Source organism: Marmota monax, unplaced genomic scaffold (assembly GCF_021218885.2).
Source record: "Marmota monax isolate L192 unplaced genomic scaffold, Marmota_monax_Labrador192_F-V1.1 WCK01_AAM20220418_F8-fsc01797, whole genome shotgun sequence".
Lineage (NCBI taxonomy): Eukaryota > Metazoa > Chordata > Mammalia > Rodentia > Sciuridae > Marmota > Marmota monax.
The window spans coordinates 1-18,094 of record NW_026694511.1 but is presented as its reverse complement, the minus strand read 5'-3'; the positions used below and the strand labels follow the sequence as shown (position 1 = coordinate 18,094).

Here is an 18,094-nt window from a genome sequence, read left to right as displayed (position 1 = left end):
GAGACCTCAGTTGTCAGCACTGGTGGGAGCGGTAGCCGGGAGTTCCGCGCCGTGAGTCCCGCGCCACTCCTGATTCCCTCGGTCTGGTTATTGCGTTCACAGGAGAGCTGGGAGTGGCCCTTAAGGTTTCCCCACTGTGTGGAGAGAGATGACTAGGGGATTACACACCTGTCGCGCTGGTTTCAATGCAGTTATCTCCTCCGCCCGTGACGCCATTTCTCTGCCATGGTGGTTTCCCATGTAAATGGTGACCGTTCGTTCCCTTTGCGGGGTGACCAATGCAACGGGTGGGTCCTGACTGTCTCTCCCAATCCCCGTTTCAGTCCTGTGGCCACTGCCTATGAAGGCTCGGTTGGCTTTTACCTCTGTAAGTTCCTAAGGGCCGACCAATTATTTCAGTGGGATCGTTAGTGCTGAGTCACACGAAGCAGGCAAACCGGAGCTTAATTGCCTCCGATTCGGGCTCTGTGTGTGTGCTCTGAGGGGCCCAGCCTGTACACCCCAGATCCACGTCAGCTCAGCATTGCCTAGTGATCCTGAGCAAACAGCATTTAGACAGTTTACGGCTCCCTATGCCCGCGCAGTTGAAGATGTCAGAGACTTGATCTCTCTGCGCCTGCCACCATGTTACATCTCCTCAGTAATATTCATGTTGCCCTTACAGCTTCCTGGCATAAGCAAGTTCTTGGGATTATACAAACTGCTGCTTCTGTTTCCAGTCCAGATTTCTAGGAATGAAACCCTGCCGCTGTCGCCTCCGTCTCTGGGCCGCGCTCACGGGCGCTGCGCTCGTGTGCGACAGTAGCAGAGCCGCCCTGGCCTCCGCAGCTCTTCAGCCCAGTGCCCGGCCCCTGGGGCCCAAGCGGCTGCCGCCGCGGCTCTCCATCCGCCTCCTCCGGAGCACGGGTCCCCTGGCAGGGGGGTGCAGAACGACCCCAGAGCAGGCTCTGCCCGAAGGTGCAGCGGCGAACAGGCCACCGAGGCGCTCGAGGCTGCAGTCCAGCCTTCGGAGGACAGGGCTCGGCACGCAGCCCAGCTCCAACCTCTAGGTGCGGCTGCCGAACAATGTATACGGAGCCATCAAGACAGCAAGCAGAAAGCAAATGGCGGCTCCCGCGGAGTGGATTTTCGGCACAGAAACCACAGCCCCGCCAACAATCCCAATCCACAAACTCTCCCTGTATAAAAAATATTCAAAAAAAAAAGAAAAAAAAAGGCGGGGCACACTGAGCTTTCTTTGCCTCGGGTACTTACAATCCACTGCTGATTACACACTCAGCTTCTCTGCCTATAAACTATCTTTTTACAACTACCTTCACAGTGTCTCAGGGGTTCTGGAATATTATATCACTATTTGCATTTGGTTTTAAGAATTTTTAAATTTCTCCCCTGATTTCTTCTATAATCCATTCATCATTCAACAGCATATGTTTTCAGCCTCCAAGTGTTTATGTACTATAGTTTCTTGTGGTGATTATTTCTAATTTCATTTAATTATGATCACTAAAATGCAAGAAATTATATCAATGTTTTTGTCTTTGCTAAGAGTTGCTTTGTGGCCTAAAATATGATCTACTTTGGAGAAGGTTGCATGAGCCCAAGAAGAAAGTAAATTTGGTTGTTTTAGATGAAATATTCTACATATTTCTGTTAGATCTATTTCATTTATAACATTTTTAGATCTGGAAAGTATTGAATTTATATCTGAATCACTGATCTATTGGTAGAAGAGTTGAGTTAAATTGCTCAGTATTATTATATTGGAGTCTATCTGAGTTTCAAGTATTTTCTGTTTTTTGGAGTTAGGTGCAACAATATTTGGGACATAAACATTTCTTATCATGGTATGTTCTTATTGGACTCTTCCTTTACCAATATGAAGTAATCTTTGTCTCTTCTGATTAATTTTTGCTCAAAGTCTTCCTTTTGGAAATTGAACATTTTATTTCATTTATTGTATCTTTCACTTCCAAGATTTCCATTTGGTTCTTTTTCAATTTCTCTATCTCTTTATGAATTTCTAATTATGTCCTCTCCTGACTTCCTTAATTCATCCAGTTGTTTTTCTATGTCTCTTCCTTAATTCATCCAGTTGTTTTTCTATGTCTCTTGAAATTCATTGATCATTTTTCTAACTTTCCTTCTGAATGCTTTATCTGGTATTTTATTCACTTTAGCATCTTTGGAGCCAGTTGTTGATGAATTATGAACTTCAGGAAGTATCATGTTACCTTAATTTTTTTCATATTTCTTATATTCCTGTACTGTGTTTTATGCATCTTTTGTGATATAGTTCTCTTCTACTCTTACAGGTGGGCCTTTTTAGGGAACAGGCTTCTCTTGCCAGAAAATTCTGACATATCAAGTTGTAAATGTTTTAATACATTTCTAAATTGGTTTTGTAGTATTTTCCCTGCCATTTCTTTGGTGGTGATAGCACATTTTGAATCAGTGCATATTGTGTCAGAACTTGAGGATTCCACTTTCTCTGTAGGTTTCAAAAGATTTGGAAATTATGCTGTGTATAGCAAGGCATGTGAGGTAATATCTGGGATGTTCTTCTTAACAACTCTGTGTATTTTAAAGGGGTATGAGAGTGGTCTAGGCTGAGACACTTCATGGGTGTGATATCCATTGACTTTATGTTAATTGGGATTTTTTTTATGGGAGTGAATGTCCCTGAGTTGGACCTGACACCCCTCCTCTGCCCCAGCCATTCCTATTTAGGGCCTGATCATTAGTTTGAAGGTTTTGTCTCTCCTATTATTTGCATTTAAGTATCACTGATATTTGAACATAGCTAAATTATGTGTAAAGCAGGGGGCTCACTACACTGTCCCTTGGTTGGGTTTAGCTGAGCAGCAGTATATCTACCCTATGAACTTATAGTTTACCAGCAGATTCCCAGTGCCTCACAAAGGCAGAAATAAATAATAGCAACCACAAAAGCAAACAATATATAATATTAAAGTACGCATCGAGTGTGCACTATGACATCTGTAATATTCACTACTACAAAAACAAGAATGTTGGGGTCAGCAACTGACAATAGCAAAAATAACTGGTAGCCATGAATGAGGTCTGGCATTAAATTTAGTATTAAGTGTCAACTATGCCATCTGTAGTACTTACATAAAGAACAACCTAAATGGTGGGGGAAGGAGACATATAAGCCAAATAGTTCTGAAAGATGGTAAAAATCAATTCATTTAAGAGAAAAAAAATTGATAGGGAGGAAAATAAAATTTTAGAATATTCAAACTATAAATAGAGAAAAAGCAAAAGAGATGTAGCAAGGGATGGCTATATAGAAGGAGGAGAAAAAAATAAACAAAGTAGGTAAAGAAAAAGAGAAAGAGAACAAGAGAATTTGACTATAAAGGCAGAATATAGGAGAGAAAAAGAAATAAACGAAAACAAACTCCAAAATAAACAACAACAACAACAAAAAAAATTCCTAACCCTCAAAAGGCAAGACAAAGAAAAATAACAATAGTAAAAAAATGTTAAAAATGAAAAAAAGAAAGAAAAGTGTATATGTGTACATCCCTGAATCAATAAGCACAGCAAGAACACCAAATAAAAGAGGGAAAAAATATTTTTAATGAATTCTTAATGAAAATTGAAATAATTTCCTCCACTGCGGGTGAAAACCATTAACGAAGATGGATGTTTGCACTCTAAGCTTCTGTCCTTCTGTCCTTCTCTCTTTCTTCTTGGGCTATGTACCTCTTAGAGAAAGCAAGAGTTAGGATTTTTTAAAAATTTTCCTGCTTTTTGAGTTACTCACCAAGCTGTCAGCCAATTTGTGTGTAAAACAGGGATTTAGGCCAGCTGGAATGGCCTAAAACTGAAACTGGATGAAGTAGCTTTCAGCTTTCCTTCTCACCAGTTTAAAGTAGAACTGGATGGGAAGGAAGGACTGACCATTGGAAGTTTGGTCTGCACAGACCACATCCATGTACTCCCAGCGTGGGGCTGCTGCAGAGTTCTGGGAGAGGGGGTGGGCTGTGGCTGGGATTTAACTTTAATCAGATCTCAAGAATGTTGTTGGGTGGTATCTGCTCTGGAGAGATATTAACACACCCCTCCAGCTGGGTAGATGCCAATCTGCTGTGATTCTGGATCTCAGGAGTGTCCTTAGAATTCTACTCAGGTAGACCCTCCACAGGTGTCTCACACTCCACCACCCACAAATATTCCAAGGCTTAGACCCCTGAGTATAATTATGCCTATTTGGTTTCTCGACCCTCTTCAGCTGGTCATATAAACTGCCAGACTCAAAAGGAAGCTAGTTGGACTCCTTTTCATTTTTTGGATTTGAATCTCCCTGGGTACAATCTTCTGGGCCTGTTTCACTGGCATTTTGCTAGGTACACCCTAGGCCACTGGATAGGGACTTACCAGAACAGTGTGACAATATTTGCTATGTGCTCCTGGACTCATTTTGGGGCAGCCTGGCCTTCTCAAGATGGCTGCTGTCTAAGCTCTCCAATCACCAGTTGGGAAACACAGAACAACTTTTTAAACACCAGTTTGCTGTGTACTTCCAGATCCCCTAAGTTCAGGCTGCTTTTCTGTTCTACAGGGTTTCCACACCAAATGTGTCTGTTGTGTTTCTTTCTTCATCCTATACCTCTCTGCTGATAAGCTAGAGCTTCTGCTGCTACTGCAATTGGCTGCGTTCCATTACACAGCTTCTTATTCTATGTTCAATGAACCTGGATTTCTGAGTGTCTAAGAGACTCTGATTGTCCAATATTAAATTTCATTGAATTCCATCTTTCACCCTTCCCACTGAAAAGCAGTATTCCTGCTGCTTGAATCCTGAGCCACAGAGCAACTGGAAAGCAACCTACTTTTATCTGAGAAAATGGTTTCTGTAGCACTTCTTGATTGCTCTGCATTCTCCTTGGAACTGGCAGGGAGGAGAGCATGGGCCTCCAACCCCATTCACTGTTTATTTCCTAGACTTGTTTTTTTTGTTTGTTTGTTTTTTTTGTTTGAATCAACAAGGAGCATACACCATCATCACAGCACTACCATTTACTCAGGGTGCTACCTAGCAAATGCATATTAGCTTTACTTTTCACAAAAACAGTGCAAGGTAGCTATTACACTAATTTACATATTTGATTGCTCTGATTTAGAAATGCTAAGCAAGGTAAACAGATTTTGTGGTACATAAAAATCTACACTAGAATCTACACTAGCTTGACTCTGCACACTATCATTTCCTCATGCTTGCATCCCTCCCCCTCCCCCTTCCCCTCTCCCTCCTTCTTCTTCCTCCTCCTCCTCCTCCTTCTCCTCTTCTTCTTCTTCTCCTCCTCCTCCTCCTCCTTCTTCTTCTCCTTCTTCTCCTCCTCCTCCTCCACCTCCTCCTCCTCCTTCTTCTCCTCCTCCTCCTCCTCCTCCTCCTCCTCCTCCTCCTCCTCCTCCTTCTTCTTCTTCTTCTTCTTCTTCTTCTTCTTCTCCATCATCATCATATTAATAATAATGATAAAAAATTATTTCTACTCTTAGTTCATGTTTTTGTTGTTGTTGTTGTTGTTGTTGTTGTTCTCTAATGGTCACATATTTTGTTCCTGGAAATCTTGAGAAAAGTGTGTTCACTTCTGTGCTGGAAGTTTTATGCCCTTCATTGTATCATAAAATTGAAAATTGAGCTCTGCCTCAAAAAATCATCTCTTAAAACATGAACAAAGTTTTTGGATTCATTATTGTTCATCAGCAAATAAAATAAAGACTTGTTTACATTTGTTCCATCCTTCTTCATAAGGCTTAATCCCAAACAAATAAAACCTATTCTGAAGAGTTTGAAAGACAAAGCTTTGAATATTCCTTTTCCCTCCTCATTCAATTTATCCACTTTTCCACATATTTAACATTATTGAAAATTATTTGTCAAGCTTTGGTGTCTCTTTGAGTGAAGTTGGATGCATTTAAAGTGAACCAGTTAAGATCATTCTTTTCACGCAGTGGCTCACACCTGTAATCCCAGAAGCTCAGGAGGCTGACGTAGGAGGATCACAAGTTCAAAGCCAGCCTCAGCAAAAAAGCAAGGCACTAAGCAACTCATTAAGACCCTGTCTCTAAATAAAATACAAAATAGGGCTGGGGATGTGGCTCAGTGGTTGAGTGCCCCTGAGTTCAATCCCTGGCACCCAAAAGGAAAAAAGATCATTTTTTGTTAATCCTGTCACTCTGAAGGACGAGATGGGGCCCTGTTGAGAAAAGACCTATATAAAAAAACCTGAAGAGGGCTGTGGCATTGCTTCTTAAGTTCTCAATCAGAGATCTGTGTACTCACCAAATGTAACTGAGTGAGACCAAGGAAAGTCCTGGATATGTTTCACCCTGTTGCTTGTTTAGGGGTCATATTATCCTTTTCTTCATCACTTACAACCAAGCCCCATGGTGCCTTGGTGGAAGACATGGTTCATGTCTACTTATCAAAGGCCCCAGAGTTGACAAGAGTCCCTAACTTGTGGTCCTCTAAGGCACTGGAGAGTGGAGAACTTTGCTGTGAGTTCTGGGTAGCAATCCTGAGCAGTTATAGTCTCTAAATATTTCTAGGAAATGTGGGAAGGAGATGAATGCTTTCCCAGTGCCATGATAGGACTCTGAGGGCTAATCCCAAAGGCCTTTTAGAGGAGATGAGATATGCTGCCAGTTACACTTGATGTGTGTCCACATGGGGAGGCGACTTCTTGCCAGGCACTAACTCAGACAGAGGATGCTCAATGATCAGGAGCTACTCCCTGACTCCAGAACAGCAGAGACCCCCTGGGTATTTAGATAACATCCCAGGTGTGTTTGTGAGTACAAATTGGGGGCAGGAACAAAGTTAATGGAATTTACTTTCAGTTGGCAAGATTAAAATTTTCTGACTACCTTCTGTCAGGCAGAAAGGGACTTTGAGATAGAAACTAATATAGTAAAAAGTTACACTTATTTGCACACTGAATATGTTGTTTTACTATTTATTTCTATTTGGCTCATTTGCTTTCCAAAGGTCAATTATTTCATTTTATAAGTACAGATTTTTAGTCTAAGGAGAAAAGAGGAAACATTCTTCTAAAAACAGAGGAGAAAACTAAAATAGAATTTGCAAATCTATGTACCATGCATCAGGGAATCTCATATCATTAGCTGCTGTTTTTCACATGCATGACAACCATGTCTTTATTATCAGCATCCTCTTCATATGCATCTCCACTTGAGCATTCCTAAACTCCTGCTACCAAATTCAATACATGCAGGGAGACCCCAAATTCAATACATGCAAGGAGACTTCCCTGAGGTCACAGAAATCCCTGTTCTAATCCCTGAATCAGAGCTTGGTAGTAACTTAATAAATTAGGTGAATTTTTTCTTTAAAGAAATCAACAAGGAGATGTATCCATGAGCAATTTCATTCAGTTTTTAAAATTTATATTATTTTTCTATTACTTGGCAAACAGAATAGGGCATATCTTCTTCTCTGTGGAGTTCTGAGGGAAAGCATCCACAGCTGTTTGCTGTTAGGCAGTGATCAGGTAGGGCAGGAATATTTCTGGCCGTATATATAAACTCTCCTCTGTGAGGACAACAGCTCTCAGCAAAGGAGAATATGGCATACTGTAGAGGAGAGGTATAAATGGTGCTGTCTGATTTCAGGCAGAACCCTGACCTTCATTGTCAAGGTCCACTTACCCTCCAATGGGGTCTCCCCATTGGGGAGAAGGTGGTCTCTTAACCACTTGGGTGGAGGGTTGTCTCTAAGGTCTTATCCCTGACATTCTTCAGGAAGCTCAGAACTGCAGTTCCTCCAGTGCCCCTGTCTTCTAAAGCCTGAGGTGGCCCTGGGAGATGGTCTAGCCTCCTGCTCCTTGCTCTTGCTGCAGCTGTGACGAGATATCTGGTCACCACGGTGATGTGATAACTGCGCAGTTCTGCCAGGGCCTCCAGACACTGGTTATAGGCTGTCAGACAGTGACCATGGCCAGAGGATAGGATGAAGTCCCTCAGTGAAGGAGCTGAGTGGATTTCTTCTATGAAGGCCTTATGGGAAGGAGGCATGTAGTCTCTCATTCTGTACAGAAAGTCAGCTGAAAGAAACAACCCAGAATGATCTTAGCATCATGTGGAATTTTAGGAAAGCTTGGCTGCTTTTCCAGATAAGAAGGCACCAAAGACTGTGGATGGTGTCCTAACGCAATCTACTTGCTGGCTTTTTTGCTTGTATATGTCATATATTCAAATGTGAATTTCTGACTGTTGACAGGAGATAGAGGAAAGGAAGCAAGTGCATTGCAGATAGCTGAATTGGAACTAGATCTGTCAACCAATGTATAAATATTTATCATATACCAAATAGAAACCAAGTGTGTAGTTGCCAGCTTCTATGAGGGATATCCATAAATGTAGGATACAAACCTTAAACTAAATTGCTAAATACTCTCATAAATTTTGTTTCCTAAGTGCTTTTTTTTTTTTTTTTTGGATGGAGTCCTAAGAACGATAAAAGTTAGAATGTTTATAAGGGCCCAAACACAAAGAATGAGCAACTGTGTTACTAATAGACTCTTGAAGCCAAGTTGGTTAAAAATCAACAGATACGTATGGCAAGTTCATTATGTGTTTAATATTATGTGTAGTATAACAGGTATTAACATCATTGATGCAAAAATTTATGAAAATTTTTCATAGTTCCACAGAATTGACTTTTGTCATAGAGATGATTCTATGACACTGAATTTTGCTCATTTTGTTCTAATCCAACTTGAAAACTTTATAGTATGAAGTGCCTTTTTGCAGCTGTTAAGCACATAGCTCGGTGCTGGCAAGAAAGGAAATGAGCAAATTCAAGCTTCCAAAATGACAGACCCCCCCTCTTCTGGGCCAAATGGATTTGGCTGGAACTTGTACCATTTCATGGGGAAGGACTGCAGTGGAGAACTTCAGACCCATTTCCATCTGGCTCCAGACTCAGCCACATGTCGTACCTTCAAACTCCAGATTTCCCCATTTTAGAAAAAGGAAGCTACACGCCTAAGGATCCAAATAAAAATTACAGAGAACAGCTGGAATTATGGCAATGTTTTAAGATTTGTAAAAGGAAAGCCAAGATCCTGCTAAGATCTGGAGTCAATTGACTTGACACCATAACATGTGGCAGGCACACAGTGTCCTAACTAATTTAGGGCAGTACAGACTGCCTGACATTCTCACTTAGATTTGGTTTTATCAATTGGTAAAAACACCTCTTTGTTCACCCTCCCCTTGGAAAAAGAAAAGAAAATGCCTGACTTACCACTTTCCTCGCTGTGATGAATGCCCAGGAACTCATCAAAGGCATGAAGTACTGAGCTCTGAGCTGCACTCCCTCCAGAGTATTTCAAGGGTTCTTTGGAGATTCCTTCATATATTAGCCCCATGGGCATTGCTGGGTTATCTTTCCATCTAAGCAGAAGTAAAAATCAGGGAGAAGTGGGTAATAGGATTGAGGAATGTATTTTTCCATATGGAGAGTGAGTGAGAAAGTGAATATAGATGTGGTGGTTTGGGGACAAAAGATAGGGAGTCTTTGCAGGATATGTTCTGATGCATCATCAACCTCAGCTTCATAACTCGCCAAGGAATTGCAGCCCTTCTCTTCCCTATTTAAAGGATTATTTCCAAGAAGCAAAGGCTTCTTAGAGAGGAATCTTTGGCATTGGTTGCATGACACTTATTCAAAAAGTTCAGTCATCATGATGGCTTCCATACTAATCAACAGAAAAATCTGGGAGCTCTGGAGAACACTTCCTCTCCTAATCTGAACCTTGATGACCTGATGCTTGTAATTATAAAAGTACAACTTCACAAATGCACGCAAATACACACACATATGCATACAACACACACACACACACACACACACACTCACACATAAACATTATTGATTTCTCTCCCTGGAAACAATAACTGTAACAGTTGTCTCATTAAACTATCAGTCCTAAATATGACCTGCTTTTATGAGAATTGCATTTACCAAATGCTCTGTTGACAGCAGGCTCTGGGAATATGGGCAGCCACAAAGAGAACATTACACAATCCTTGGGCTTATCAGAGGGCCAATGGCACCGCATGGAGAAGGACTGGTGCTTGGGCTCATAGTCACACTCAGATCAAGTGGGCTCTCCTCCCCACCCCTCCAGACCTCCCCTCTCCTGCTTCTTTGGTTGCCTTCTTTGTTGTCTTCCCTCAGCCTCCTCTTTCTGCTGCCACCTCCTTTACTCACTTTTCTGTGTCTGTACTTGATCTCTTTCCAGAGTGATAGCATCCTAAACTGCAAGGGCTACTGTGCTGTTCATCCAGTGAAAACCACAGGACAGCCAGGCCCAAAGAAAACAACCCTGCCCCTTCTAGCAGGGTTGTAATTATAAAAGTACAACTTCACAAATGCATGCAAATACACACACATATGCATACAACACACACACACACACACACACTCACACATAAACATTATTGACCAGTGACCAGTGCCCCTGGTGACTCCACAGTGAGACAGGACAATAGCCACGGGAGCTCACTACATCCGCACCTATGGTGCTCTATGGTTTATAAAGCACCTTCATATCCATGTTCTCACTTCACCTCTTGCAAGTAGATCAGGGCAGATTTTTTTTTTAACTTCCATTTAGAGATAAAGAAACAAAGACTCAAGGAAGTTAAGTCCCCAGGGTCATATTGTTAAAAACAATGAAACCAGATCTTGAGCTCCAAACTTGTAATTACCTATTTTATTATTCCCTCAGAACACCATTTTGTAGATTCTACTTCTACTCAGGAAAAGAATCTTTACCTCTTGTGGCTGGGATCAAGCTACCTTCCCTGTTATGTCAGGTTACATAACAGATACACATCAATGTTCCCTGTTCTTCCTGTACTTATACGTCAACAGAGAAGGGATGCAAGACATATACAAAAGCCACAGACTCTTCTGCTAGCTGTGTGTGAGCTTCCTCAAATACTGCCCTGAGGCTAGAAAGGCTAGAAGGGGCAGGGTTGTTTTCTTTGGGCCTGGATGTCCTGTGGTTTTCACTGGATGAACAGCACAGTAGCCCTTGTAGTTTAGGATGCTATCACACTGGAAAGAGATCAAATACAGAAAGCAGAGCAGGACACATGGGAAGACGGAAGGAAAGATTCCCACTGTGGGATGATGACAAGCTGTAGCTGTTAGGAGCAAGGCCTCTGATGTAGGCAGATAGAGATTTTAATCTCAACTTTTCTATTGATTAACTGTGAGTTTGGGCTCAGTTAAACTTTCTTAGATGCTGTTTCCTCATGAGAGTAATATCAGTTATCTACCTCATTGGATCATTGTGAGAACTAATCAAAATAACATTTGCCCAGTGCCTGGAATACATTGAAGCATTAGATGAACATTAGTATTTTTATCATATTATTCAGAAAGAGGTGGAATTCCTAATTCCCTTTTCTTTTCTTTTTTTAAAGATGGACACAATATCTTTATTTATTTTATTTATTTTTATGTGGTGCTGAGGATCGAACCCAGTGCCTCACGTGTGTGAGGCAAGCACTCTACTGCTGAGCTACAACCCCCCTAATTCCCTTTTCATTATTTGGTAACTGTACAAATATTTCTTAACCTCAGGTACCCCAATTTGTATCTACTTCCTATAACAGAAGAATTAAATGAGATCCAGAGAGGTTTTGTGACTTGTCCAATGTCAGGACCCTAATCTAATAAAATTGCTGAATGATAGGTATTCTGTGGTGAAGAAATGTAGAACACATGACTACCTCTGGGTGATAATCAGAACCATGACACAACTGCAGACTTGATCAGATTTTTCTGTAATTTGGATGACGGTCTATGATCATCTCAATCTCTTTTATTATTTCCTCCCTATCTTGGAACACTTCTAAATGTTAGGTCATTCCTTGGACTTCTCAGTACTCTTTATTTTACAAGTGATCTTAACTAGTATCTTAACAAAACCAACTTTAACTAAAATTTAGACTTATACCTGGACGCCACCCCATACTTCAGCATCCTATTTCTCCCCACTTGAGATCTCCACAGGATGAACATGGCCTTGAAGTAATCTCCCAGAACCCCTCCCTGCTTCCCAAGCCTGTTTCTCCTACAGTCTTCCCAGCAGAAGAGATAACAGAATGAATTTTTTTCAGTGGGTTAGGCCAAGAAACCTCACAATCACTGTAGACTGGTGTACTTCTCTTCAATTCCTTGTGTAATCCAAACAGCAAATTGTGTTAACCTTAGTATCAATATACACGCAGATTCTGGCCATTTCTCAACACCTTCACTATTGCCACCCTAGTCCAGGCTACCACACTGAATCCTAATAATGGTTTCTCAAACACTTTCCTTGGTTTCAAATCATCTATTTTCCACTCAGCAGCTAAAATGATGATCCAAAACCAAAGACAGATCATGCCATTACTCTCAAAACTGCTCTCCTCACTGAGAGAGCAAGAGCCAACATGCCCTCACATCCCATATGAATCTGTCTCATTCTCCCTGTATGTTCCAGCCCTGCAGTTCTCCCATCATGAAAAAAAAAAAAAAGGCAATGACAATGACCCTACATCCGGGTCATTGCAATTGCCTTTCCTTTTGCTTAGAACAGGAATCTGGGTGGATCACTCTCTTACTTCCTTCAAGTGTTTGCTCAAATGTTCAAATGCCACTTGTGATGTGGCATTCCTAGATGACAATTATCAAATAAGACATTTCAGCCACCACACCTAACACTCTTTCCAGAATACCTTATATTCTGGTTATCATTTCCCTACATTGCCTATTGTTGCAACACACATTGTAGGATCCTTGCCTTTAGAAGGTCCACTTGTTTTCCATGTTTATTTATTTATTATCTTTTCTCCCTCCTTCAAACAAGAACCAAGATGTTGTTTTGCTTCACTGCTCTGTTCTCAGCACATACAACTGTACCTGGTATGTGGTAAGCACTCATCATTAAATATCCGGTGAATGAATGAATGAAAAAATAGCATTCTATATATCTGTATCTAATATCCAGAATATGCAAACCCAAATGCATTTCTTGAAAGGATCCAGCCAGCTTAAAAGAATTACCAGATATTTCAAATTATCGACACATTAATCAATCTCCTTTTAGTGTCCCAAGTGGAGACAATATATTGAAGCCATATTGAAGAACTAAAGAAACCCCAGTATGGAGGACCAAAAAAAGAAAAGATAAAATTGATGTTCTCTAGCTAGAGTAAGTTCAGTTCAAGGAAGAGAAATTGGATTTCTCTGAGCAGCCAGAGTATCAATCCCATGTACTCTTGGGCCCAGGAGTATTGTAGCATATTTCTAACAACCCCAAGAAAATGGGAAGTTTAAACAACAGATTTGATATGACATCTTTTCCATAGAGGCATCTAACTTCCCTGAGAAATTTAATTCGAGTAGGAACAGAAGGGAATATGCTCATTTACAGATGAAATCCCTCAACTTTCCTAAATAAAATTTTTAAAAAGGAATAAACAAAAAATAATAAACCAAACATAGGACAAATCAAGTACAAAAGAATAAATTTGCATTTTCCAAGACAACCCTCTTGGGAATTCTCAACAGTTCAGATGTTTTGGCCATCTATACATACTATACCTTTACAATTTAGTACTGGCCACATAGTTACATGGGAAATATTTTGAGGATTAGAAATTGATGGGGAGGCATTTATGTAGATTACAGTTAAAATGTGCCACTGACCCAGAACTTATTTTAATGAAAACATAGTCACTCTCTGGTGCTCATCTAATCATGAAGATTTCAGAGGATGTTGCTCATTTTTGTCTGATGTCTCTGACATAAAGATGTAGAACTTATTTATTCACTTGAAAGATGCTGTGGTGCATGGAATTCTAAAAAGAATTCTCCAAAATTTCCACTCTCATTTCTAGAACTGTTAATATTAAGAGATATCTTGTCAATGTGGTGTATTATATGTCAAGGCAGAAGAGACTTTGCAGATGTAATTAAGGTTACTGATTAATTAGCTTCAATACAGCGAGTTATCCTGCATTATCTGGGTGAACTGAATCTAATCACACACCTTTAAGTGCACAGTTTCCTCTGTGTGCTGGCAGGGGGAAAAAGGAGTTAGGGAAACTTGCAGAAGAGAAGGTTTAGAGGTGGTGTTCCTGAGGTAGAGGGAGCCACTTCAGGGATCAGCAGGCCCTAAAACCGGAGAGAAACTCCTGCCCAGTTGTCTGCAGGGAAACAGTTCTCAGTTCTAGGACTCCAAAAATACTGCATTCTTGCAGCAACCTCAGTGAGTTTGGAAGCCAATCTTCACTCAGAACCTCAGCTAAAGGGCAGCCCAGCAGATACTCTGACCTCAGTCTCTTGACATTCTAGACAGAAAACCCAACTGACCTTGTCTGGACTTCAGATCTACAGAACTGTAAGATGATAAAATCACATTGTTTAAAGCTGCTAAATCTGTGGTAATTTGTTATGTGACAAATGAAAAATGAATACAGATTTAGAAAGCAAAGTGAAGCACAAAGAGATTTTCCTGGAATAAATGTTTCCTAAATCCCCGTCTATTTCTGTATGTAGTGTACGCTTTCTCTACGGTTCCATAAACTTTTGTTAAAAAATAAATGGATTTTTTTTCATGTCTAATCCTACCAAAGGTATACAAAGAAAGCCTAATTTCTCAGCTATGCTCTCAACTCGTTTTGCATACACTTCCTTCCTGTGTTAGTTCGTTTTCTAGGAGAGAAAAAAAAAATACTAGATATGATCAACATACAAGAAAGAAAATTTTACTTCAGCTCAGAATTTCAGAAATTTCAGTCCATGGTCACTTGATCCTATCACTTAAGGACTATAGAGAGACAGGGACAGTGTGGTGGAGCAAGGCTGCTTACCTCATGGCAGCCAGGAGCTTCCAGGGTCCCAATATCTCTTCCAAAGGCATGCGCACACTGACCTACTTCCTTCCTGTAAGCCCCACCTGGAAGAGATTCCACTGATTCCCAATAGCGCACACAGCCTCTAGGCAGCATTTAATATCCAAACCATAATAATCTACCTATTTGTTTCATTTCTTCCCTTAAGTCACATACTCATTACTCTAAAGTTATTCTAGAAACCTTGCTTTTCACCATTTAAACATTAAACACACACACACACACACACACACATAAAACTGTCAAATGTGAATAGGAAGGCAATCTGATTAAAACAAGCAATGTCTTAGTCTATGCCTGCTGCTATAACAAAATATTTTTCACTGGATAATTTGTAAATAATAGAAATTTATTTATTTCTCATAGTTGTAGAGCCTGTGAAGTCATAGATCAAGGCACTCACAGGATCAGGCTGCTGAAGACCTACTCTCTTGCTTCCGGATGACTCCTTGAATGCTGTGGAAAAGGTGGAAGGGTAAAAAGGGCCTAGTGGGTTTTTTTGTTTGTTTGTTTGTTGTTTTTATTTTATCAGTGCCAAGGAATAAACCCAGGGCCTCATGGGTACTAAGCAAGTGCTCTACCACTGGGCTGCATCCCCAGCCCTCCCCAAACCTTTCACAAGTGCTTTAGTGCCTTTCACCAGGGCACAGCCATGATGTCCTACTCTCCTTCCAGAGACTCTACCTTCTAATACCCTCATCTTGTTGATTAGGTTGCAATATAAAGAAATTTCAAAGGGGTGCAGACATCAAACCATACAAAGTTTCTCTTCTAGGGACTTTGAAAGAATATTTCTATATTGTTATCTATTTCCACTTGCTTCAGTAACAAGGAAGAGAATGGGTATAAGTGATAGAGTTATGTGGGTGAAATATTCAACTCTGTCATCAAAGTGGGAGTCTAAGAAAAGTGAATATAAATGGATCTAATATGAAGACCTAAAGACTCTACAAATAGTCAGCCTTTTATATCATTTGCAGATGGTGCCCCACTTCCTTGATCCAAGAGTGGATCCAGATGATTACTTTGCTAGCAAGGGTCACTTGGTATGTTTCTTACTTTAGGAAGGTTCTGTTTGTTTCTCTTCTCATAAATTTGGAAAATGCTACAGAGGCCTCATGCAGAGAAACAATTGAACTATGCTTACCCAGAGAGAAAGATCCGGATGACTGCATAAAATATGTCTGGATCTACATAATCTGGAAAAGCAATCAGAATATGAACTTTACTACAGGCAAAAGAAAACAATTGGTTACATGTGCATGGGCCCTGCTGCTCTCCTGGGGCTGCATCCTCTATCTGATCTGCACAGAGACCAGAATGGAAGTAGCAACAAGAGGCAGATGGAATGTTCTCTTCTGTGGCCCCCCTCATTGGCCCTTACAGAACTTTTAAATGATTCCATATGCTGGCCTTTTCTATTTATGGAACTTCCCTTTCTTAATCACAACAAGGCCATCCTCAAAATTAATATTTTAAAGAGACATGATATGTGAGAGAATGTGGGAAGGGGAGGGAAGAAAAGCAGAGAGTCACCCCACTCAATGTTTCCACAAGAGAGGGAAGCCAAATCCATCCATGCTCAGCTGAGGGTCTGTGTAGTCAACAAAGGACACAAGCATGCCCAGGATTGCCACAACAAGTCAGATACAAATTCATTTAGATCTAAACTGCATTTGTTAATGTGTACATCCATTGCTGAATCTACATTGGTGCTTGAGGATAACTGATCCTGCTAGTTTGTTAACTTGTATGTAAAGAAGCATGTTCTCTTCTTTTTACTAAATTTCTTTCATCAGCTTTGGAGAGCCATTCTCTCCCCTCTTCACAATATGTCAGGTCACATGATATATATGGGGCCCCTCTGAATTCTGTGACCTCCTACATTTTCATCTTATCCAAATTCCTATCTAGGTTGTTTTGTTTCTTAAGAGAAAAAGAAAACTCTATTAAATGAGGCCAAATAACATTGCACAACCATCGGTTTCCCTTTTCTACCGTCATGCATAGTCTGTGATCCTCCATCTCTTTCCTGTCTCTATTTTCTATGAACCATCATGGACTCAGGTAGCTCATACTCTTAGTCTCTTACTTTCGTCTCAGAGTGTTCAAATGTTCCTTGATAATGTCACATTCTCACCTCTCATATCTGACAATGACCAAGTGTTGGGTTTTTTCCCTTAGTCATACTTCTTGGTTTTTCCCCCTTTGGCACTCTGTCCCCACCCAAATGACTAAGCAACTTTTGTGCTGAAGCAGAAATGATTGGAGGTAATTTAATATTTTACATAAATTAACATATGAAAGCAGTCAAATGATTATTTCAATATATGTAAAATATTTTTAAAGTAAAGAAATTGTAATAGATTTTAAAAAAATCATTCATGATTAAAGCAACCAAATAATTCAGCTAATTTGGAATTTCTATGTTTCTTACTTACCTTCTTAAACTGATAAAAAGACATCTACAAAAAGTGCTATGCTTAATAGAAAAATATTAAAAATAACTCTTTTAAAGAGTAGAACTAAAAAAGGTCAATATTTCCATTCAGGACTGTCCCTTACTTTGAAAGAAATTAAAGAAAAACTAGGACATGAAAGGATAATCTTTATATACTGGACCCATGGACAAGAAAATTCAATATCTAAGAGAAGAAATGCATTAAAGAGAACAGAGTTCTTTGTGGAATATGTCAGGTCACACGTTATATAACTTTGTAAGACATTCTGCTTATAAAATCACAACGTCTGTAGCACATGTAGCTAAAAAAATCAGCAGAGTGTACAAAAAAAGAAAAAACAATAAGTAAAAGGTGAAGTTCAATATGAAAGTGAGGAAAGACACACATCCTACAGAAAATGGATATGAATGGTGAGCCTATGCTGTATGAATGTGTATGTGCACACACACACACACACACACACAGATATAAGACAGAGACAGAGTTGTGAACTTATCAGATATGAGAGAAATTGCAAATACAAACATGAAGAAACACCATTTCATATCTATCTGATTGGCAATAACCAAATAGATAACTGAATAAATGAGTGAAATGAATTAGTAAATGAATAGAATAACAATATTAAATGTCAGTGAGGTAGGATTTCAATTATTACATAA

The 18,094-nt window shown here is 40.1% G+C and overlaps 1 protein-coding gene across 4 annotated transcripts; it reads right to left on the bottom strand.

Moving 5' to 3' along the window:
• Window positions 1-6,972: 6,972 nt before the first annotated feature.
• Window positions 6,973-18,065, bottom strand: LOC124076289 (indoleamine 2,3-dioxygenase 2). Of its 4 annotated transcripts, XM_058571440.1 has the most exons (5): window positions 16,118-16,204; window positions 15,374-15,426; window positions 14,929-15,014; window positions 9,299-9,447; window positions 6,973-8,093 (listed from the first exon to the last, which is right to left on the bottom strand). In XM_058571440.1, the coding sequence occupies exons 3-5, from the start codon at window positions 14,976-14,978 to the stop codon at window positions 7,738-7,740; spliced, it is 555 nt and encodes a 184-aa protein (XP_058427423.1). In that variant the 5' UTR covers window positions 14,979-15,014; window positions 15,374-15,426; window positions 16,118-16,204; the 3' UTR covers window positions 6,973-7,737. The 4 variants fall into 4 exon arrangements, with proteins under 4 accessions (XP_058427423.1, XP_046276092.1, XP_046276093.1 ...); XM_046420136.2 differs by having other exon boundaries at window positions 15,374-16,235; XM_046420137.2 differs by lacking the exon at window positions 14,929-15,014 and having other exon boundaries at window positions 16,118-16,161.
• Between the last annotated feature and the right edge of the window lie 29 nt (window positions 18,066-18,094).